The sequence below is a fragment of the Lepisma saccharinum genome, chromosome 13 (genome assembly GCF_977018435.1).
Source record: "Lepisma saccharinum chromosome 13, izLepSacc3.1, whole genome shotgun sequence".
In the NCBI taxonomy this organism is placed as follows: Eukaryota; Metazoa; Arthropoda; class Insecta; order Zygentoma; family Lepismatidae; genus Lepisma; species Lepisma saccharinum.
In genome coordinates, this window is record NC_139241.1 from 6,238,228 (window position 1) to 6,262,765 (window position 24,538).

Sequence of the window (24,538 nt, forward strand, 5' to 3'; positions counted from 1 at the left end):
AACATGAAATTTCACAAAAAAAAGTTATATTTTGTAGATTTCAACATACCATATTAAAAAGGCCAAAGAATCATGAAACATCACAAAATTTCAAGGAAAAAAAATCAGAAAAACGGTATAGGTATTAAAGAAACGTTGAATGTAGGGGCCGTTTTGATACCTCCGCCGTTCTAGTGTTAAAGGGACCTGCACAAGACAAACACTACACGTTAAAAAGGTAAGAATACATTAAAAACTTCCTCACAGACAGTGGGAGAGACCAGCTCTTCTCAAAAAGCTAAAAACTTCTGATAAAACACTCATCTTCCAACAGGGTTGATAAACTGTTAGGAAGATTAAAAGTCTGCCTGAGGAAAGCAAAGTCTACACATTCAAGAAGAATATGCCGAACACTTAAAATGGCACTACGGACACGACACACTGGAGGGTCCGGCCCTTACAACAAGTGGCCATGTGAGAGACGGCTGTGTCCAGTACACAGTTGAGTTAGAACAACTTCTCCTTGACGGAAGGGACGGGACAAGGAACGCCATGCACCTATGGTTAGGGTGACCATAATATTTTGTAATAAGTTTTGTCGGAGATATCAATACCGGGTTCAGACTTGTTCGAGACACACAAATTCTATTCCAATCAAGTTTTTCCTTTTCTTAGTTTCATTCTTTAAGAGGGTGCTTTATGAATGAAAATTGCCACCCCTCTCTTGGCAGTACCAGCTTACAGACATACTTTGAAGAAACAGAAATGAAAAAAAAAAATGTATTGTTCACTTAGGGAAGTTCTATCAGTTGCATGGACTCGGATGGATTGGCACACACAGATGGGACAGATGGATACATAAAGATACACAGACAGTGAGAACCACATCTAGGGACCTCTCCTTCATAAACTGGAGGAGTAAGTTAGCACTATGCTAAATAGTGCGCTTGTAGAGCGAAGTCCGGTAAAGTACAATCCTCTGTAATGGAGCAAAAGGCAACCTAGAGCAGTTGCTAATGGAGCTGTAATGTGATGATGTACATACATACAGAGAAGGGAAGATGTGTGAAGAAATTGTACATATAAATTATCTCCATGAGGCGTTAATCTCGTCAACAATAGCAATGCCTTCACATTCCTCTTTGGAGAAGTAGCAAAATAGGAGTTGTTCATACATACAGTTTTGCCACTGCTTTCTTTCCCGCACATAGAGTGGAACCCCAATTTTACATTCCGTGATTTTACTTTTAACCATTTTTGATGATCCCAACGTAGCAAAATATTATAAAATTTTCACCTTGGTCGCCTGAACAACGTAACATCAATGTTACTCTAAGACTGAGCCGATACCATCTTTGAACAGACACCAATGCCAATATTCACACCGATACAGACTCTTGAAAATTGTAATCATTAAAAGTCATTCAAAATATTGATTAGTATTAGTGTGCATGTATTCTACTCTAATTATATTCATTGATTTACCATATTTTTAATTTACAACATAAAAGAATGATATCAGAATATTATATTACATGTTATGTAATAAAAAAAATCAGTTTTTCGTAAGAAAATGGTGTACAATAAAAAGAAACTTCGAATTTTGCATAATTTCCAGGACTGCACTGCATTTTGCAGAGTCTGTGAAATGCCAAAATGCTGCAAAAGTATTGGTTGGTATTGTTAAATAATTGCAACTGATACTTTCTAGGGATGGATGTCACTGGAAATTTTATATCGTGATATATTGTCAAGAAAATATCATCTGCACGATATATACTGCTGGACAAAAAAACCGGACACTTGCATTTTTTGTGATAACGCAATGGGTCGATAAAAGCTCTGGTACAAGGGCTAACTAAATGTTGCAGAAACTGAATTAAGTACGAATGCATAAACAAAGCCCGAGCCTATGAATGGTGCATATGGTACTACATGATCTGCCAAACATTCTGTAATATACCTGCGAGCTGTTATTGCAATTCAGATGTCAAATATTAAAGTGTCCGGTTTTCATTGTCCAGCAGTATATATTGTCAAATATCGTGATGATATATTGCTTACATGATATATATCTCTAAAATAGTGACGATATATCGCCAACATGATATATATATCACTGAAATATCGTGATGATATACAATCTAGTTGATATCACCTGGGGGATATTTTTTTCAATATCGTGATATTTCGTCTGGACGATACATCACCCAACACTAATATTTTCTGATACCGATGAATCGATATTGGCTCAGCCCTACTGTACATGAGTATGAGCATGTCAGTAGCATGCCCAGAAACTTCTTTAATGTGAGGTTTTATGTTTTCTTTATTTAGAAGTCAGCGCTATCTTTTACAAGCTTTGGGCATGTGCATGTTACTCTTGTTTGTACCCATCTTTGCACCTCCAACCCATTAATCCAGAAAACCTACCCTCAAAAATTCAGATATAATGTCAAAGGGGGCCCAGAATGGTTGTAAGAAGACACATTTCAACTGTATCATAAATTTTACTACTTGTATACATTCAAAATTCAGATGTATGTTTATACTTATTCAAGGTCGAGTAATGCAAACTTTGCACCAAGAATCCCCTTACAATATCCACACTGCCTTGGAGTTGTGTCTACGCTACAAGATCATTCAGGAGTTTTCATGCGTGAAATAAATCTTTAATTTTTCGACAGGCAGCAGAAACTCTCAAATAACAATAATAATTATAATAATAATAAATTTTGCTCTTTTCATTTTTTCCAGCTCATTCAATGATTGTACAGTGTTTCACTCACTCTCGGTCCCTGATTTTTGCTTATAAAAACCAAACTTTTGGTCATAATGTAATGAATAGGGTGAGGATTTATAGGCAATAGAAACCTCTCAGACACAAAAAATGATGAAAATAGGCAATTTAAAAGGAGTATAAAATAAGAAATCACTTAAAAGGCACACAATACAACACACGGTTTTAGAAGCGATCTCGGGCGGAGTTACGGAGAGCGTGTCCTTGGCGACCAGCCAATAGCAGGAGTGCAACGTTGTACGGTTAGGAAACTGCGGCGAGCAAGTTAAGCGCAGTGTTCTGTAATTTTTTTTGAAGTGCGCAAGAAGTTATTTATAAAACTCGCCACTTTAAGGTTCATCATTGCATGGGACACGACATTATGAACCTGACTGTCCAAGTCCCATGCATTTCCATCGCCTACAGCCGGAGATATCGTTTCTCGAAGAAACAAGGGAAACGGCGCGTCTCTACACACACACACAATGACCCTTCGTTTTCCTTCATTGTTCAGTGTTTTTTTTTATTTGCCACCTTGTTAACCCCGCTGAGTTGTGTCTTGGTACAGCTATAGGTGTCAAATTCGACTGAATATGAACAATGGCCCTTCATTGTCTTGGGCGTTTACAAACATTGCGAGTCTGAGTCACTTTCAGTTCAGCATTTTTGAAACAAGGGCAGTGTAAGATAATTGTAACGCCACGAAGAACAGTTGTGAGACGATTCAATATGGCCCTTATTGATTGATTAAATGTTGGTTTATTGTACTTCGCTTTTCTGCTACCTTTGGCTAATCTCAAAGATGAGGATGGATGATGATATGATGAAATTGATGAAGGGACACTTACAAACACCTATGCCCGGGCCGGGATTCGAACCCAGGACCCCTGGCATCGTAGCGTGCTGTGAAGTCCAGCCCTTATGTTCGATAGTTATGCCATAGTGCATGTTCCGCGAGTGTTACTTAATAATTTCGCGCCGGCCCCCATGGTGGAGTGGTTAGCATATCGTGCTACGATGCCAGGGATCCCGGGTTGAAATCCCGGCCTGGACATGGATTTTGTGAATGTCCATTCATCAATTTCATCATATCATCGCACATTCCCATCTTCGCAATTAGCCAAAAGTGACAGAAAAGTTAATAAAATAAAGTAAATCATATCAAAATTAATAATGTCGCTCTCGAAACCTATTACAAGTAGTACAGGCACCAAGGGTAAAATATTACGTTCACAAGACAGAAATCTTAGTTTTAAAGTGTATTCTTGCTTCAAGGAATTGGCATCGGAAGAAGTGCGTGCTGAAGCAGTGTTTTCTCCGAGACGAGAACTTACGGCTAAAGCGTGTGCTGTCTGTGTTGCATATTATAAAACAGGGTAACGTATCTACCACAGAAATCGGTGAACCCCTATTCAAATCTTCTGGGAAACATTCCAGAAAACAGAAACGAGAGCGATGATGATGGCCTTGCAGTTCCTCTATAATAAATAAAATACCTTCAAACTTCTTTCAGGTATGAGTTTCCCTTATATGCTACAGTGATATGATATAATCCTGTGTAGAATTCTGTACTATATACTTCCTTGAACTCAAATATCACGTGCATGCATTATATATAAAAAGTTGAATATTGGACACGGCGAAATCTCTGTGTTTCCTTTCCGCTAGCAGTTGGTTTGGCAGCAGCGCGACAACATTGGCTGCGTATTGGCTGAACTCATGTTCCTTCTAAAAGCGTACATAATAAATACACTACAGCGTACGTATAAATAAGTGATAGGCATTGAATATGAATGTATTTCATTCTTCTTCTTTAAATGCACGGTTTTACTCAGGGCATGTCCAAGGGAGGTGATGGTCGTAACCCCCTTTGTGCCAGCATTCCTAAAATAAAAACAACAAAGACAGAAAAAGATGGCAAAATGAAGACTGACTACTGAGAAGTAACAGGTGTCCCAGAAGTGTTTTCCTGATTACAAACTTTATTCATATCTGCTATATGCAATGTAGAGATGTGAAAGTGGTACCAAAATGTTGGAAAACTAACCAAGTTTCTTTGTTGCAGGTTTGAGTAACGTGGCTGTAGTGTAGCAGTGTCAGTGCCCAGAAAACCGGAAATGTTCACAAACCATGAAAAAGTTCAGCATGTCCTCTGGTATCACGAGACCCGGTCACCAATAACAGTGCAGAGGAACTTTCAAATGTACAGAATTCGTTCCTCTAGAATATCTGCCATCAATAAGTTGGTATTTAAAAAATGGAATTTATTTTCATTCCCAAATCCTGTCAAGTCCAAGAAACATTCTATGGAAAGATGCCACCCGATGTCAAGAGCATTAATTCCAGATTCCTTGGCACTGACACTGCTACACTACAGCCACATTACTGAAACCTGCAACAAATAAACTTGGTTAGTTTTCCAACATTTTGGCACCACTTTCACATCTCTACATTGCATATAGTGAATATGAATAAAGTTTGTAATCAGGGAAAGACTTCTGGGACACCCGGTATATGTAACCGAACCTTTTGCAAATTCTGGGCATGTACTATCATTACAGTTTATACATAAAGAGTGCGCTAACGATTCACAAACTATTAACACTATTTTGATCTTTGCAGGGAATGGTCAATTAAAGTAATTATTACATAAAGAGCTTGTGCTAACAATTGTGCCAATTTGAACAAAGGTTCCAGTTGCGAGCCCAATTGTTCACAAGACCATTTTAAAAAAAATAAAAGGATGTTCTAATTTAAATTTCTCTGAAGATATTAACTTGTTACCCATTGTACACAAAAATGTTTAAAAAACAATCGACAATAGTTTGAATGAAACCCTCATTTGCAGGAAGACTGGGACAACACAGGCTGGTTAATTTAAAGCTCTTGTATTATTATTATTATTTGCACAAGTGTGAGCTGTTAATCTGTGCATGGCATTCCATGTTAGAATAAATATCATCATTTTACTTTGTGTAATTCTCGGAATGAACACCAGATTTCAGGCAGTTCAAAATGAACAAAGGCTTACCTTCTTCAATGTAGGGAAAACCAACGTCGCACACAAAAGCTGAAGTAAGCAAAAATTGCAGAAGAGGCATTCTAAAAAATGCATTTTTGGACTTGAAACACCATGAAATGAAGATTAAAGCCTACGCTTTGCTATAAAGGAATAAAAAAGGCAAACATGCAAAAATCCACACAATGAAATTTGCTACAGACATACCTTAGTGTATGAGAAGCATGGTGATGTCATAGCAATTGTTGAAAGCGGTCACCAGTAAGTTCAATGCATGCCTGCACACGCCTCTCCATGTTGCAGAAGGTAGCCAACAACACATCAGGAGTCGCAGCCTCAATTTCTCGCTGAATGCTGTCTTGCAGTTCCATGATAGTCTGTGGCTTGTTGCAGTGGCACCATACTGCTGAAAATAGCCATTACGGAGTTCCTCGCCATCCAACTGATTTACATGCTCCATAGGAAGCAATCCGGTGGGGTAAGGTCAGGCGATGTGGGTGGCCAAAGTCCTTTGAAAATTACATGATCTTCAAAGGAGGACACAATTTCTTGCATGCTGGCGTTGGAAGTGTGGCAAGTGGCACCATCCTGCCGAAAATAACCATTACAGAGTTCTTCGTCATTCAAATGATTACAAACTTGTGGAAGATTCCCACGTAGACTTCTACATCCACTGTTGTGTCGAAATAGATGGGGCCAATAATGATTGTAAGCATGAACTTTCAACCGAAACCGGACAAACAGAACCACCATCAGGTGTGTCACAACAGCAGGGTCAAGAATCTCTACAATTGGCATTTAACAGCAGAACCACCAAGACACACGTGCATGCTCACAAAAGGACTAGAGAGACTGTGGCGCCATCTCCAAAGATGTGACCATGCTTGTCATACACCAAGGTGTGTCCGAAGCAAATTTCATTACATAATTACCATGAGTTTCATTTTTACAAACGAAAATCAGGGGCCAAGAGGAAGTGAAACACCATGTATTTTCATGTGTCTTGTCTTGTATTATTACTCTTTTGGCATGTAGAGTGCATTTCAAATTTCAATTCAGAATGTTTTTTTTTACCAAAGGTGGGGTACATAGTATGTCGGCCAACTGCCAGCTTGTTTCACGCAATGTTGGCGGGTATGAGGAAATTAAGGAGAAAACAAAGGTTGGAATGCAGAGACTGGGTAAGAGAGAGGCAACGTTTGGAGGGAAAGAATGTGGTGATTGGTACAGAAAAAGGACGAGAGAGAGAGAGAGAGAAGTGGAACCCTTGGTCCTGACGCTCGATCCCAGAAATAAGTTACATCCCTTAAAGTAACAAAAAGCTATGGTAGCATTCAAAGAGCAAATTTAAAAAAAACCAAAAAAAACTCTTATGCACACGGGAGTAATGTTGGCATGTCGATAGGTGCATCAGTACCAGTAGAAATTTATTTAGCGACACCGGCCGATACTTTTCCGGCATTTGGTCTCTCACAGGTTCTGCAAAAATGCCCCACAACACTTTTGAGGAGACTAATTATCGTGGAAATTATGCAAAATCCAAAGTTTCCTATTTGCACTAATTTTGTGTGAAAATACTGAATCTTGTGATAACATAACCTGCAATTGAACATTCTGATGTTATTCTTAACTATTTTAAAGGAAATGTGAGTAAATTGATGCACACGATTTGAGTAGAATACTTAAGCATTAATAATAATCAATAATTTGAACAATTTTTAATTATTACAATTTCCAAGTATCGGTATAGGTGGAAATTGGTGAGAGTATCGGTATTCGTATCTGTTCAAAGTGGTATCGTCTCAGCCCTAGTACTGATCCATATACGAGGGTCATTCGGAAAGTAACTTCCGTTTGGGTATAAAAGCAACACCAGAACATCGTGAGAGTTTTTATTATATACAACTGAAAGAGACAACTCTAAGGTATTTTTCTACATATGGACTGTTTCTGTTGAGACACTTATCATATTGGTCAACAAGGTTTACAATACCCATCTCAAAGAAATCTGTCAACTGTGCATTCAGCCATGCAGTAACACTGTTCCATTTCACTCGAGCACCAAGGCAAAATGAGTTCCAAATGAGCAAAAAGAGAAAAAGTTAGCAATTCAAAACAGGCGACGTGTCATGTTGAGTTCTGGCATTGTTCTCATGCATGATAAAGCTCGCCTGCATACTGCTGCTCAAACCAAGGACTTTCCCAACATTTTCAGTGGAAATTGTTTGACCACCCTCCTTACAGCCCAGATTTGGTCCCTAGCGATTATTACCTCTTTCCACAAATAGAGCACAGCACTTCAACAATGACCAAGAGCTCAAGGACAGTGTTGCTGCATGGCTGAATGCACAGGCGGCAGATTTCTTTGACATGGGTATTGTATTGTTCACCAATATGATAAGTGTCTCAACAGAAACAGTGCTTATGTAGAAAAATAGCTTAGAGTTGTCTCTTTCAGTTGTATATAATAAAAACTCTCACAATGCCCTGGTGTTTCTTTTATACCCAAACAGAAGTTACTTTCCGAATGACCCTTGTATAATTAAAATAAAATCAAACAAAGCTCCTTGTCAACCTTGATAGGTCACACTGACAATGAAATAGCTAGATAATTACTTGAACTCAAAAATTTATTATTGTAATTTTACACTGGGAAATACAAATGCTAATGCTTAAACTCAGAGAACTTGTTAATCTTATACCAATGATTGAAATCATTTTAGTGAATAAAATGGCAATTTTTAAAGAATGATTGGATGCTAGATTCTTTCCCATATTCACTCCTTTCAACTTTAAAACATTTCTTTACCAAGCAACTCCTGTTACATCCATGTAATAACTAAAACTGATATGTATCATATAATTATACGATTAAGAAAAAAGGAAACGCATCAACTTTCTATATGCAAAACTTAATTTGAATTACAATTAAAAACCAGTTTTATAATTAAAAATCGGTTTTATAATTAAAAATATTAATCTCTTATGATAAAAAACAAACTCTTCATTTTTCATTTTCTTAAATTGCAGAAGACTGTCCATCTATCTTCTTTCTGTAAAACAAAATAAAAAACAATATTTATTTGTTATCTTGGTGAAACATCAACACTGGAAGTAGATTAAAAGCAAAGGAAAAACTCATATACGTGGGAGTCAAAAATTTAGATGCACTTACCCATAACATCTTGTCCGAAAGAGATATTTTGATGAACATGGCTGGACACACTGCTCACAGTTCGTGGGAAAAGGTTCAGTAATGGTTTTACCGTGGCAGTTAGGAAACTGACATTATCAGTAGTGTACATGTCATGTCAGTTGGAAGTGGCATAAAAACTGGAAGTGTGGGCAGCAACTTGCTGTCTGTGGCAGAAGTTGCAACCCTGCTGAGATCCATTGTCAACTGCATGAAGTGTACAGTGATAAAGCAATTTCGTTTCATGTGATCGAGAATGGGTGTACGGATATTGAGGACGACTACCAGCAAGAAGGCTGTTAACTTCAATGACAAGGAACAACGTTGAACGTGTTAATGAACTTATTCATAGTCTAAACCCCGGGCCCTGTGATTTTTGTCTTTGGGTCTATGAGCAATATAATTCCGATGAGGATCTTAAACCTGCGATGCAAGAATGGTTATTGAAAGTTGGACAGGAATGCTTCAAATAAAGTATAGAGTATCTCATGTCATGCTACAACAAAGTTTCAACAGACTGTGATTATGTAGAAAAGTAGTTTTGGTAGTGTACTTTCATGTATTAGATTGGATTCATTTGGTGTTTTAAGTCCACTTTATGCACAGTAAGGCTAATCGGGACTGGCCGTACAGTTTAAAGTGGGATCCGAACCACTATGTGCCTCCACCGGGTATTGAACCCGGGACCCCTTCATTACAAGTCAACGACGCTAGCACTGCGCTATCGGGGAGGCTGTACTTTCATGTAAACAAGAATAGTTCCAGATGCTATTTCTTCCATTCTAGTGCAACTAACATTTTAACTGACCCTAGTAACATCCATAACGGCACTCCCAATTGATTTTCAATATTCTGCTGGAAATGAAACACAACGACTATATACAACTATCGTATACCAGAGTTATATGTAAATGTATATCTTCAGGGTTCCCATGCACCAGGAAAAAAAAATTAAAGAAAATCATCTAATTGATCAATGTGTCCCGATGGAGGTCTAGAATATGCTTCGGCTTGCTGATAATTATACTTACAACTAATACGTTGAATTACAAATTCAGTAACTTGCTTTACACCAGCTACTTTAAAGATATTCTTTAGATATGTGCTTATTTTGTATTACAGATCAACTGATATTGTGTCCATTTGTAAACTTATCTTTATAAAAAATTTACTATATACACGATATTTTATATTTCTTTTGTGTGTTGTAATACATTTTGAGAACTTCCACAAAAACCTGCAACCCTAGTCCTTAATTACAAGAGAGAGTGAAATGAAAATTAAAACTCCAGCAAAAATTACAAGCTCAAATTTACGTGAGGTATCGACTGTTACTGACAAAACGACCTCAAGGCTGCAACACTGATCAGGTGAATTTCAAAACTACATAAATTTACACCAGTGAAAAGGAATAGTTTCTTTCCCCTGGAAACCTAAAACTTTTAGAAATTCTCCGGAAAATGAAAATTCAATATCCCTATGCCATGTCTACCACACAGCAAGTTTACAAATGGACCGAGGATGTTCGACAATGACCTCAGTGCACAGGCAGATGGGTGGAAGGACCTTCACAGTGGTTCATCATTGACTGTACATAGATTTCCAATAGTCTTCTTCTTGAGGTATATAGGTGTTAACTCAGATTTGAAAATACAGGGTGATTCTAAAGGTATAGTACAAACGAAAACCACAGATACCTCCCATGAAATAGAGACGAAAGTGCCCCTTCCACTTTGCCGAGAGATGCCTCCCTGAGGAGCTAGACAACGCCGAAAACATGTGAAAATGAACTTCACACCTCTGTACAGCCAGTACCAGTGAAGATAGAAAAGGCGGAACAAACGAAGTCAAAAGGAACACCGAAGTCGCCCATCCGAAAAACACTAGGCGGCAGCTGCGCAATGCATGCGCATGGGGTTCCACAAAAGGAAATAGGAGTGTCCCGCAAGACAAGTGAAGGGAAAGGGTAGCGATCGACAACGGTAGGGACAAAAGAAGCAATGAAGCATGAAGTAACAATTGCACAGCAGGAAACAAACACATGCAGCACGTGGGGAGTCCCCAAACACAGTAGGGAGACACCGCAGCAAGAACAAAGCACGGTTCAACAAAAGAGAAAGAGGACCGGACGGGGAATGGTACCTGTCAAGGAGACAACAAATGCAGGACGAGGGATTCCCCGTAGCAGCACCGAGGGGATGTCACACAGAGGTCGTGCGCCAGCAGGACAAACATAGCAACTATGGTCACAGGAGGTTTATTGCCACGCAAAGGTGCACTTACAGATAGAAATAGTACGTAGTACGTAGTCGTACCCTGGACTGACGTCGTTACAAAAGTTGCTCAAATTGACGACCACCACATTCAATGCAGGCATTGCAGCGTTGCAGGAAATTCTGGCGAACCCTATCAAAAATCCCTGGCATGGTACACACCTCGGCAATGCTGCAAGTATCCGCGCTACCAATGTTTCCTTGTCAGGCACCGGGGTCTCGTAGACGAGTGTTTTCACATGGCCCCACAAGAAGAAATCCATTGGTGTGAGGTCAGGTGAACGGGCGGGCCAGGGGACGGCCATCCTACGTCGTCCTCCCGTGGTTCTGCAACCCCGCACTACTTTTCTCGACTGCACTGCTTCAGTCATGGTGTTTGTTTCCCGCTGTGCAATTGTTACTTCATGCTTCATAGCTTCTTTTCTCCCTACCGTTGTCGATCGCTACCCTTTCCCTTCACTTGTTTTGCGGGACACTCCTATTTCCTTTGTGGAACCCCATGCGCATGCATTGCGCAGCTGCCGCCTAGTGTTTTTCGGATGGGCGACTTTGGTGTTCCTTTTGACTTCGTTTGTTCCGCCTTTCTATCTTCACTGGTACTGGCTGTACAGAGGTGTGAAGTTCATTTTCACACGTTTTCGGCGTTGTCTAGCTCCTCACGGAGGCATCTCTCGGCAAAGTGGAAGGGGAACTTTCATCTCTATTTCATGGTAGGTATCTGTGGTTTTCGTTTGTACTATACCTTTAGAATCACCCTGTATATGTCGATCAGCAATGAATGTATGCAGGCACGTATATTCTAGGCTACATAGGCTATCGCAGAAGCCCATATTAAAATACAGGAAATAATAGACTAGCAAATTTAACCGATGCTTCACGCTCACGTAACGACCATGGGGGAAAGCACTAGTGTATGGTCGTCTTTATTTATTGCCAGGCTTCTTCGTCTGTGGGAAAAGTCTTTCAACCAGCAGGCGGTACTTTCATCCCATGACGTATTTGTGCTGGCAGGGACGACCTTGGTGGTCCCTCGTGCTGGCTTCCAACCCCAAACTCTGGACAGTGAAGGCTTCACTTCATCCTGGCGATGTTGTCAGTGTTGCCAACAATGGAAATACAAAATTCGCTAAATCGCTGGGAAAAAATATGCGTAAAAATGTAAAACGTATTTCATTGATGGCAGAGTGTATTTTCCTTGTTGACAAGAAAATCATGTAAACGTTTGTATGAGGAAAAATTTGCTTCATAACTAAATTATGTGGATGACGACAAGATGTATCATTCGCTGTACCCATGTAAAATATATACATCTGTGCGATTTTACTCGAATTCGACAGATAGGTTGCCAATGTACGGCAAAGTAGCCAGAAAATTAGTTTATCACCAGTGTTTGGAGTATAAATTCCTAGCTGGGGGAATACTTGGTCAAGTTTAGGGGTTGGCCGGGGATTGTTTGTGTGAATCAACATGGAGACAATGCAGTAGGCGGGGGTGTCAATGCAGATTATCCAAGCTAGGGGGATACCTCATGAAAATTACATCCCCCCCACTCCATCTCATTGAGCATTGCTCGTCTCTCTTCCAGTTCCATGAATTTTTCACATACAAGCACTATAAATCTGCCAAATTTAGTGATTTTCCCCTGAAGTTGGCACTCTACTTCTCCTTGAAATTCCACTGTGGTTGCAGCTATATGGGACATTCTCATGACGTCAGCCATGTTGCCATCCTGTTTTCTTGTTTCAAGCAGCACCCCCCCCTCCCCCCGCTGTCAAAATGACAAAACCTTCACCCTCGCGGTGGGGTTTTGGCCCGAGTCATCCCACAGAAATAAGTTTGGCAACATAAACAATCCTTGTTGTCATAGCAACCATTCACCGCACCTGTTTTCAACGATGCGGGTCGGTGGTGGTTTCCGCAAAGGGATATATAGTCAAACTTGTCGTGTCCGAGATCAGAGTTCTTTGTGTCGCCCGTGCAGCGTGTCTTCAACGAAATTCTGGTTACAATGACGCATCACATAAAATTCAGATTTGAATCTCAAAATGATCTAAAATTTGTGTCTTTGTTGGATTCAGACAAATTTCATACATGTCGTGAAATGTTCCCTCAAAACTCTTTTGGCAGAACAGAGAGAACAGTATGCCTCAAATTTTGGTCCACCTCAAAAATGAACTAAGTGTGCTTTATTCTCTGGATGAGTACAAGAATAAATCAGTGAATGAAATTACAAATTACATCAAGCTCAATAATTTGGACATGTGTTTATTGAAGTGTACAAACTACCAGAACTAATATTGACATTTCCATCGACAAAGCAACTGTCGAAAGGAGTTTTTCTTCTCTAAGGAGAATTAAAATGTATCTCAGAGGAACACAGGACAAGCGCGGCTTAGTAATTTAGCTATAATGTCTATTGAGAAAGGTATTCTAATTCTAATCAACCTGAAAAATTCATGTGAGGACACATTCTTCGATAAAGTGACCAAAAAATTCACGCAAAAGGAGAGAAGAATGGAGTTTACCTTCAAGTAAGGTAAGAAGTTAATTATTTTTTCATACTCACATGTAGGTCCTATATATTGCATGTCATAGACCGCTCCTTTTTATAAATAAGCATGAAATAGTTTATGTCCATTGCTTACTACTGTTCTTTTTTATGGTAAGATTTCGATGTACACAAAAAAAAATCCAAAGTGAATGAGGAAGAGCCCCCCCTTTTTTTTTTGCCGGACAGATTTTTATTTAAAATCCAAACACTACTATATTTGGAGATAGCCCTGGTCTTGGTCTCAGTATACGCCACGGAGTGTACGCTAAAATGCAGCAAGCTTGTACAACCCTACATGCAAAAATCTACTAGACAAAAAAAAAATAATACCACATTGACTCTCCCTGGTATGTGCACAAAGATGTTATCATATTCTTTAATTATTTTTGTTACTTATATCAGAAAGTGAACTCTCGTGAAAATTTTGCCAATAGCAATGAACTCCTGATATAAAATTTACTGAGCCCATATTCTACTTATTTGATATAAATTTGCAAATGTTCCTTGAAGATCGTGAATCATTTATTCACCTACTTAATTAATGTATGTAAGTAAGTGACAGCAATGGGCTTTGCAATTAGGCATTCCTGCACAAAACCATGACATGACAATTATGCATTTTTATTCATAAAAATAATAACAAAATGGAAGAATATTTCACTAGATTACAGGCTATTTATAAATATATCATGTCAGTAACATTATTGATAAAACTAATACACCATTGGCCAATACTAAGCAGTGATTAATTAGTCTGTCTCTTCTCAACAATAAAGAAGGTGCGGATGGTATAACTACAAAGTGGATATGGAGGAGGCTGTTGTAAAATAAATTTAAAATACTAATGTACTAGCTATCGAGTACTCTGTAAAAAAATGATGATTCTGGAAAAATCAGAGAATTCTCAGAGTTAATGTGGGAATCTTGATATTATTTGTTGGATATAGGATGAAAATAGTTATGTCCCACTGTCTACTACCGACCCAATTTGACAACAAAATTCCCTGACTTTTTAGGTTCTCCAGGCAAATTTAAAGTACTTTTCCACACCAAACCCTATTTCACTTCTAGCATTGGCACTATGGACAACGGATACATCAAATTTGCAGGGAAGCATTTCCTTTGAGGAACTGTAATGTTCATTACCAATTTTGAGAAAAAAGGAGAAAAAAAACACATGTAAAATTTTCGAAAGTCATAATTTTTGGGAAATTTGATAATTGGATCTATGCCCATTGTATCTATAATTGTCGCACACTGAGAAAATGATTTTTTCTCCTCATTATTACATGTAAAAGAGAAATATATCAGCAAGCAGTGGTGGACATTTCTAAACTTTGTTTGTTAATCTACAAATATGCCAAAAAAAAAAAAAAATTTGCAAAAAGAAAGTGGTAAACATCATGAGCCACTTACTGCAGTAAAATAGTTAGGGGGCATGCATATTTCATTTTTGACGAGAACACGAAATGTGAAATGACACATTCTAATGTTAATTTTTAATGTTTCTCAAAGGTGTGAGGTGCATTTTCCTACCCTGTTTTGTCACGAAATCATGCAAAATGAACTTCAAAATGCAAGATAGACTCTTAAGCAAAAAATTTAGTTTATTTACCAACGCAACACTTTCTGAAGTTTGAATTATCCTGCACGTTATGCAATTCAAGGAAAATTGATTAATTCTGCTGTAAATATTTGAGAAGCAAGAATGAACCCCTTTACACAGGAATAAACTTAATACTCTGGTAACAACATAAATGTGCTATTAGAAGGGTTATGTTTATTTTGTAATAATTGCAGTTTTTAAATCAAATGTTGGATTATGTTCACAATTTTAAAACCAAAATGTCATTTGATATACTGCTTTTGATCTGTTTCTTCACTGCTATAACACCAAAATTTTATTTTATTTTACCGCTTTTGAACCCAAAATTGACACTATTTTTGTACCGAAATTTTGCATTTTTATTTACCAAAAATATGTACCTCTAAAAATAGTTTTAAAAAATAACCATCTTTTCCTAGAGTATTCCATGTGCAATTTCTACTATTACTATCAGTAATACTCAGTATATCAAACTGAAGTATAGTTTCTTCAAAACAAATTTAAAAAATCTTGTTCTTTTTGTTTTGTTCAAAATGCACTACTACAGAAATGCTAATTTTTTCCAGAAACACTGTAGATTTCCATATTCCCAGAAAAATTACATTCCATGACTTTTCTAGGATTTCCAGACTGGTAGACACCCTGTTAATAATAGTAATAATGGATACATTGTTTTGTGATTCAAGTATGCACACCTTCATTGTATACAAATAAACAAAAGGGCAGAACTGAAATATTTGTAGTTTTGAAGAAATGGCACATTATTTGATGCTTCAATTTAACTTGTTACATACTGTATTTAGAATGTTACTGACGTAAAAAAAAAAGGTAATGGTAAAGTGTTCCCCTGTGCTTAGCACCACGACATGAAGGTGTATAGGGGTTGTGGGGGTAACGCCCCACACTTTGTTGATCCGGTCGTGAGTATTGTTACTGATGTTAACTTTATAATATTATGTGGCTTATAAGTGCATCAAAGCAACACAGCTGAGCTCAGAACAAACACAAAGAAAAAATGTTCAGCTATACAAAAGCACTTATGTGCAGTATAGTTCAGTGTTCCAAATCCCATAAGGAATATCGATGGGTGACACCGCAACCCAATGTCACCTAACGAAGGGTTAATAGCCTTTCCATGTCAAAGTGGGCAAACAAGGTTAATTTATTTTTATTCAAAATATTACTTATTGTACATGAAATTAAAGAGGGAAACTATGCAGAATTTGGAATTATTAATGCATGCATTAGATTCATGGCTTTTAAATAACATATGGTTTCAAACTTTTACTTTTTATAGTAGAAGTGAGATTTTATGTATGGTGTCTCCCCTTAATTTAGCTTCATCACCATAAGAAATCTAAATTAATTCTAATTTTGTTCTAATTGTCTCAGTAATTATTTCTATATCTTAAGCTCTGAAGTATCATACTTCATGTCTGAAACAAACCTGAGTTTGAAGAGATAATTTTCATAGCCTTTACATTGTTCCATAATCGTACAAAGTAAACAATGTGCATGGTGCCACAACAGTCACAAAATTTGTCTCACCTGTCACAGGAAAAAAATGTTTATATAAAGGTATGCACAGTAAAACCCAGATTTTACATTTTCCCACATTTTAAGTTCCATCAACTTGGTCCCCTGATAAACGTAAAATCAAGGATTCACTAGTAATACATCTAAATGTTTCAGTAAACCCATACATTTCACAGAGTTTTCTGAAAGACTGACGAAGGTCCAAAAGTCATGTCTCAGAAGTGTCACACCCTTCACAATTACAAAAAAAAATATATATATATATTTTTTGTACCTGAAAATTGAGAAGGGGGAGAGAGATTCTGAAATTAAATACCTTTCATCAAGGAAAATGAAATTACATGAATTAAGAGAGTTGCATATTTGAAGGTGCTAAGAAAACAATTAAATAATGAATATAAATGTGTCTCTATGTCACACCTGTCACAATGGAATTGCTCTTAATGAGTTTCTACTAGTAGCGAATGCCCAACTCACTTGAGCTCTTTCATGGTTGCCCGCGTCTCCTCTTCTCCTTTGATTCTCTCTTCTTCCTCTCGAGTGAGAAACTGTCCGAGGGAACGAAGGAACTTCAGATTTTCAATTTGTTTCAATTTTCTTTGGTACTTTCCATGCTCTTTTACATAATGATCCATTAGATATTTCTGAAACATTAAAAGAGGAAAAAAAAATGCTTGCTGGAATAATGGTTTCCTTATTCTAGCATCATCATTACATCTTGTTTAAATACAGTTTCATTAATATGCTAATTAACGAGGGCTGAGCCGACACCACTTTGAACCAATACCGATGCTTGAAAATTGTAATAACTGAAAGTTGTTGAAAATATTGATTAATATTTGGTGTGCAAGCAATCCACTCTAATTATATGCATCAATTTATGAAGATTTTTGCTTCATAATACTTACGTAAATTTGCAGTTACGTAATAACTGTATGTAGCTGTCACAAGACATATTTTTTATTTGAAAAGTGCAATTTAAGTTTCTTTTTATAATATTTTATATATTTTTTCATACTTTTATAATTTATATCTGAGTAAATACTGCTGCATGATGTTTTATTTATAATATAATACTGTGTAAATAATATACATATACAGGGTGGTGTAAAAGTCAGTTTACCCGAAAAAGCACATTGATAATACGTAGTATTATAATAGTGTATGTGCTTCTTGTGCTAAGTAATATATTTTAGGTATACGGTTGGTAACATTGTCGTAGGACACTGGCAACAGTGCACTCGTTATTCTTTTGTCGACAGTTGAGTCTCTGGCTTGTTATAGTGTGATTGTTTGTTGTTAGATGACACATTTGGAGAATGGACGCCGTGGTCCCATTGATATGCACGTTCTTGTAATTTGACGCCATGCGATTTTGCTCTGTGGGGAATTGTTAACGATATGGTATACTCATCATCACCGGCAGATTTGGATGCACTGAAAGACTCAATTATTAATGCATTACATGTCATCAACAATGATACAAGTTTACTGCATCATATTTGCAATTCTGTTGTTAATTGTTGCACACAATGTATTGCAAACAATGGACGACACTTTGAACAAAACCACTTAAATTTTGGAATTTTGTGTATCTACTTGTATATTGTATGCATACTTGATTTTTGTGTATAAACTTGAATTTGTGTATGGGTAAACTGACTTTTGTGCCACCCGGTATATATACATACATATAATAATAATAAATATTGCAGTTTCTTACGAAGTTACACTTAAGCAATTTTAAAATTTGACTTACGTAAAGATTTACGGAACACATTACTTAACGTAACTGGGGGGGGGGGGGAGAGTTACTGTATTAAATTACATGATATCACAGCTTTTCACACTAAACTTGTACAAAATAAAATGAAAACTTCAATTTTTTGCATAATTTCCAGAATAATTCGACTCTGCGAAAGTGTCGCACAGCATTTTTGCAAGGTCTGTGAGATAGTGAAAGACCAAAATGCCAGAAGAGTATCGGCAGGAATCAGTAAATGAATTCCTACTGATACTTTGTAATACAGATACCACTCGTACAATCGGCATCAGTATTGGCTCAGCCCTATAATTAATATGATCAAACATTTAAAACCTGTCAAGATATAATGTGTGTAAACATATGACAATTGAATTTACATAACACCTGAAATACATATGTATTTGTACACATGAAACAAGAAAGGGAGCTAGAAAGGCACATCAATAAAGATAGAAGGGAGCACTAAACACTTGCCATACAAAATGAAAATTTCTAGAGTTGAGGCAAAAAGGCAGGTTAAACAGGTGAACGGCCACCACAGCTGCCAGACCTAACACCCCTGGATTTTTACTTGTGGGGACATGTAAAGGCCATTTGTGTTTTAGAAAATTAACCTTTAACCTTTTACCTTCAGGAGGCAAGTGGGACAACACGTGGCAGCAATTAACAGTCCATTTCTTCAAAATTACACATGATATTTCAGTTCTGTCTTCTTCGTTATTTGTGTACACTTCGCAACATCTTATTTGACCACCCCGAAAGAATTCTAAGTCCCGAATTTGTAAACTTAGCAACATTGCACTTCGGCTCCAAGTGAGAGTAGCCAACTTTGAGTTGGTCCTTCCACTAGACGAAAAACGCTGCAGTGAGAAGTTTTCAATTTCGTACTTTCAGGAACTTAGAACCTATAACCCGCTATTATAATACACAATCAAACAGAAATAATAAATTGGAAAAATAACCTTGAGGAATATTTACGATTCTGCTTGCTCGACTTGAAATTAGTTTATCTTCACCTGGAGGATATCTCCATCAAGTTTGTGCAGAAAGAAGCAAATTTGTGAGGAGTTTATGCAACATTTTATTTACAATATCTTGCATAATATCGAACAGTTCTCAAAAAATAATATTTTTCAGGACTTGTCGAGAAAATGTGCTTGGAACACAGGAAGGTGGGAGTCTTCATAAATGTCAACATGTTTTAAAGGGTATTACGTCATGAAGTTAACGTAGGGCAGTTGGTTACATCCTGCTTTCCTTATTTTTCATCAAGCGTGAAAGGTCGTGGGTTCAAATCACACCCTCTCCTCACATTTTTTTTTTTTTTGCTGAACAGAGACCGTTGATATTAGAATATTTAAAAAAATGAATCCGATGCACACTTGAAGGACGTCCCTTGCACATATATTTCCCCTTTGAAGTTGCAGATTTCGAGTTTTTAAAGTGAAAACCTTTTTTTTAGTTATTGTTAATATGTTGTGTTAACAAACACATCATGATTAATTCACAAATCGCATATATGTATTCAGGATGCAAAATGTAATGTTATTTAAGTTATGTATTGTTCTTTACTGACACCTAAAATAGTGATTTTTTGATTTCGATATACTAAAACAAACATACAGTTATGTTTAGTAGTGATGTAGTGCATTACTGTAACGGAGGAGAGTGTTTAATGAGTTCAAATTGCTAAGATTGGTAATTTTATGTCCGTTCCTTCGTAATGACTGTCGTCAATCCCCTCACCACCATGCGCCTAAAAATAATAGTAAATCGCCAATTAACATAAGTAAATGGTTATTGCGACGGAGGCCGAGTCGATAAGAAACTACTAATAAGTATTTATACGAGAGTGACAAACAAAAAATTCAAAACCTCATAATGATCGTTAATTCATCACTGCCTTTGTATCTAAAATGTTTGTCTTCTTTGAACAGAAAGTACGAGTATCAGATATAAGAAACTTTCTCCACTTACTTTGCAATATTCGATACCATCATTACAGACTTAACTCTACGTAACTTGATTCTACACATTCCACGTGGCATGTGACTTCCTGCTATCATCAAAACAACTTCCTCTTACTATGTCCTTTCACCTTGTGAAATACAGAGACCAATGTTAACTTCTTAGCATGGTGAATAAACTTTACATCCAAATATAGACTCCTGATAAAAATTCTGCCTAGGTGGAGAATCGAGTCTACGAAATCCCTCGTGAGAATCAAGCACGCTACCTTTCCTCCAGGTAGGTCATGTTATGATTAGCTACCAGTTTGAAGAAACCAATTCACAATTCATGGCAATTTTCATGAGGAATTGAATTCAGAAAAAATAGAGAAACGCTGAAAGGGAAAAATGATGAACATGTCTATTGGCGTTTTGTCATATTTTCTAAATTGTGTATAAATTCAGTTTTTTGAACAAATTGTTTAATTACGAAGTCTTTTGTTATTTGTTTAGGGTAGGAAAAGGAGAGCGAAAAGGAGTAATTTGAACCAGAACCCGGTTGCCAAGAAACTTCAGCTTTTTTCCAAAGACTGTATGAAAAGAGAGAGGATAGGGATATTCAACGTATGAAATATAAAATATGTGCGAAAATAAAACAATGGAAACCCTGCAAGATAATACTAACGAACTTCAAACTATGAAAACATATTTTCGTGGTGGAAAACTTCAAGTCATTTTCGAAATGTGAACCTGATATTTTCTGTATTATAAAGTGGAGATATGGGATGATACGATCCCTCAGCAAGAAAAATTTAAGTAAGCCGACTCCTTCCCTCCAACTTTTTCACTGATCATAATTAGTAATTAGGGTCCGGAAGTTGAGGAAAAATCAACTTTTTTTCTGACCCTTAAAAACAATGCCAAACCTGATATCATGTCCGTTTCCCTTCAGTTAGAGCCTGAAAACACTTTAAATTTTACATTTCGTTTGCATTTTTCAGCCTTTTTTACTTATTTTTGAGGTTAATTTTCTCCTCCCCTGTTGTTTCGTGCATTTTAAATGCATTTACTAGTAAAACTTACATATTTAGATTTTTTGACATGGTTCTTTTAGCAAATTCACTATGAATCGAAAATACGGTCAATGGAAAAGCATAATATCATTCTTAACTGAAATGTTTGGCAATGGATTAAAATACTTTGTGTCAAGACTACTTTGAGGTTCTTTTTCTGGACACTATTATCACTTTAATCTGTGGTTTTAAAGAAAAATTAGTCACAATATTAAATGAAATTATACTCTGGTGTACGCGAAGCAGAACTGCATTTTCGGATGCTGGCCGACTACAGTATCGTAGAAGGCCCACTCTGAAAGGAGATTAATTGGTTGATTTGGTGTTTTAAGTCAACTTTATGCACAGTAAAGGCAATCGGGACTGGACCTACAGTTTAAAGTGGGATCCGAACCACTGTACAATGAGCCTCCACCTGATATTAAAGCGGGGACACCTTGATTACAACATGCTGTTTAATAACATGTATTTATGATATATTAATTCTTAATGTGTGTTAACATAGCTTTTGACAGCTGAATGAAAAGAAAGGTCTTGCCAAGAATTCTGCCAATCACTGAAAAATCAAGAAGATGAGCAGAAACATTTCCAAGGTATGCATTGCATAAATATTTACAGTGATTTAATATAATCATATATTACATTATTACAACAGTTTGTACTACATAAATAACAATAAAAAAAGAAACAGGAGTGGGTAAGATTTGAACCTACGATGTTTCGTTCTTGACGAAAAAGCAAAACGAGAAGACCACTTAACCAACTGCTCCAGGGGATTGCTAACGTGAAAGCCTGTAAAACAAGTTGATCTAAGTTGAAATAACATTTTGCCGGAGTTCCGAACCATGTATCGCCACAGATCAGGGAAAAGACGCAGTTTGTAGAATCGTCCGGTATTGTGCAATTTACCTTTACTGTAATTTTGCCTAAAATCGAGAGAAATTTGCTTAATTGCATTGATATGTGATTTCAATTCTCTCCAGGTGGTGGAGAACGAGTTCAGTGTTTCCAACTGCACATAAATTCCCCTATTTTCTATTTCAGAACGAATATTCTTAAAGAAAAAATCAACATTTCTATTTCCAATTTACGATTTTTGTTTAATTGCGTATTATCTTACTGGTTTAGGCTTTCTAACTTCATGGAATGTGAAAGAATGAAAGAAATTCACAAGAGCATTTTCGTTCAGAAAGAAAAACTGTTGCTAAGTTGGATACTATTTGTGGACTGTGAAGCACTATGTTGCTAAATTTACGAATTCAGGACTTTGAATTTTTTTCAGGGCGGTCAATTAAGATGTTGCGAAGAGTACATATGACGGCATGACATACTTGAATTACAAAACAATATATTGATTGTTACTCTTATTAACAAGCAGAGTTTGAAAAAAACAGGTCCAGGGGGAAGTGACAAATTTTGAAATTTCCCAAAAATTATGACACTTGAAAATGTTGCATGATTTACACTTTTTTTTTTCAAAATTGGGAGATGGGCATTACATATCTTCAAAAAATATTTCTTTGTTGTGATTCCTTCCAAATTTGGTCCATCCAGTATCCATATGGCCAATGATAGAAGCAAAATTGCAGAAAATGTATCTGTAAGCTGGCAACACTGCTGCTCTTATATATTATTATTCTCCCCCAAGAAGTAACAGCCAATTTTCAATGAAAATTTGCATGGTTGTAGGAATGTATTACTGTTACATACTACATTACTTTCATTCACTTTGGTCTATTGTGGTTGCCACAGGAGAATGCGGAATCCCCCTCTTTTTGGGGGGAGAACTTGATTATCATCTTCTTCTTCCTTTAACTTTCACTATTGACAGCCACAATGTAAAAATTTCGCCTCTGCTAGAAGACCAGTCATAAAAAAAGAAAGAAATTCATCTCTCTGTCCAACAATTAGTTCCCAAGCTATGATTTTTTATTATACATAGTGGCAAGTTTGAAAAGTTCCCATCCAGAGAGACTATCCACATGCATGCAAGGCTACGTTCTCTAAAGGTAAGGGTGCAGTTTCAATTCCTGATTGAATTACAATTATCACATAACCTCTTAAATCATTTGTAACATTTGTTCATCCAACACTTACACAGAACATAAAATGATACTCCTGTGTAATACAATGGAAACAGTCAAGAAGAAGTACAGAGACAGCTTGATGGTTGGAATGAGAAAATCAGAAGGAAGTTCAGTGCAGAAAAGAGTGGGGTGGTAATAACAAGAAACAGAGCCAAGAATAAAGATGGACGCTGAAGAGTTGTTCAAATATCTAGGAAGCATAAACGAGAGAAGTGGAAGAATAGATGAGTAGGTAAAGAGAAGAGGACAGATGGGTGGTGGGCTCTATCAAAGCATTTGAAGATTTATATGGAACAGGGATGTGCCTACGAAATGCAAGAAGGTAATATGTAACACAAGCTATGTACCAATAATTATGTATGGAGAAGAGACTTGGACAATGACAGACAAAAGAAAGATGCAGGCAGTGGAGATGACATTCTTAAGGAGTAAATTGGGGAAGACTAGAAGGGATAGAATAAGGAATGAAGAGATACAACAGACAGAGGGTGTGGTGAAGCTTCAAGACAGAATAGATCAGGCACAGAAGAGATGGTTTGGGACACATGGAGAGGATGGATGCAGAAAGACTACCAGTAAAGAGCTTACAATGCACAAGGAGTGGAAATAAGACCAAGGGAGACCAAGATGTCAGTGGAAAGAGCAGATAGCGGAGAGTGTTAGAAGAAGAGGACAAGATTGGAACACCATGGAAAAAGAGGAGTGGTGGGAGACCAGGAAAAAATGGA

The 24,538-nt window shown here is 37.1% G+C and overlaps 1 protein-coding gene across 4 annotated transcripts in view; it reads right to left on the minus strand.

The window, feature by feature from the left end:
- Positions 1 to 8,398: 8,398 nt before the first annotated feature.
- The window catches only part of LOC145996860 (uncharacterized), an 81,457-nt gene continuing 65,317 nt past the window's right edge, over positions 8,399 to 24,538 (minus strand). For 3 of the 4 annotated variants that reach the window (XM_083133400.1, XM_083133397.1, XM_083133398.1), the window contains exons 10-11: positions 17,414 to 17,580; positions 8,399 to 8,830 (exon numbers count right to left, since the gene is read on the minus strand). In XM_083133400.1, the coding sequence (XP_082989526.1) occupies positions 8,797 to 8,830; positions 17,414 to 17,580 (201 nt within the window). In that variant the 3' untranslated portion in view covers positions 8,399 to 8,796. The remainder of the gene's footprint in view (positions 8,831 to 17,413; positions 17,581 to 24,538) is intronic. The other variant, XM_083133401.1, reaches the window with a different exon arrangement.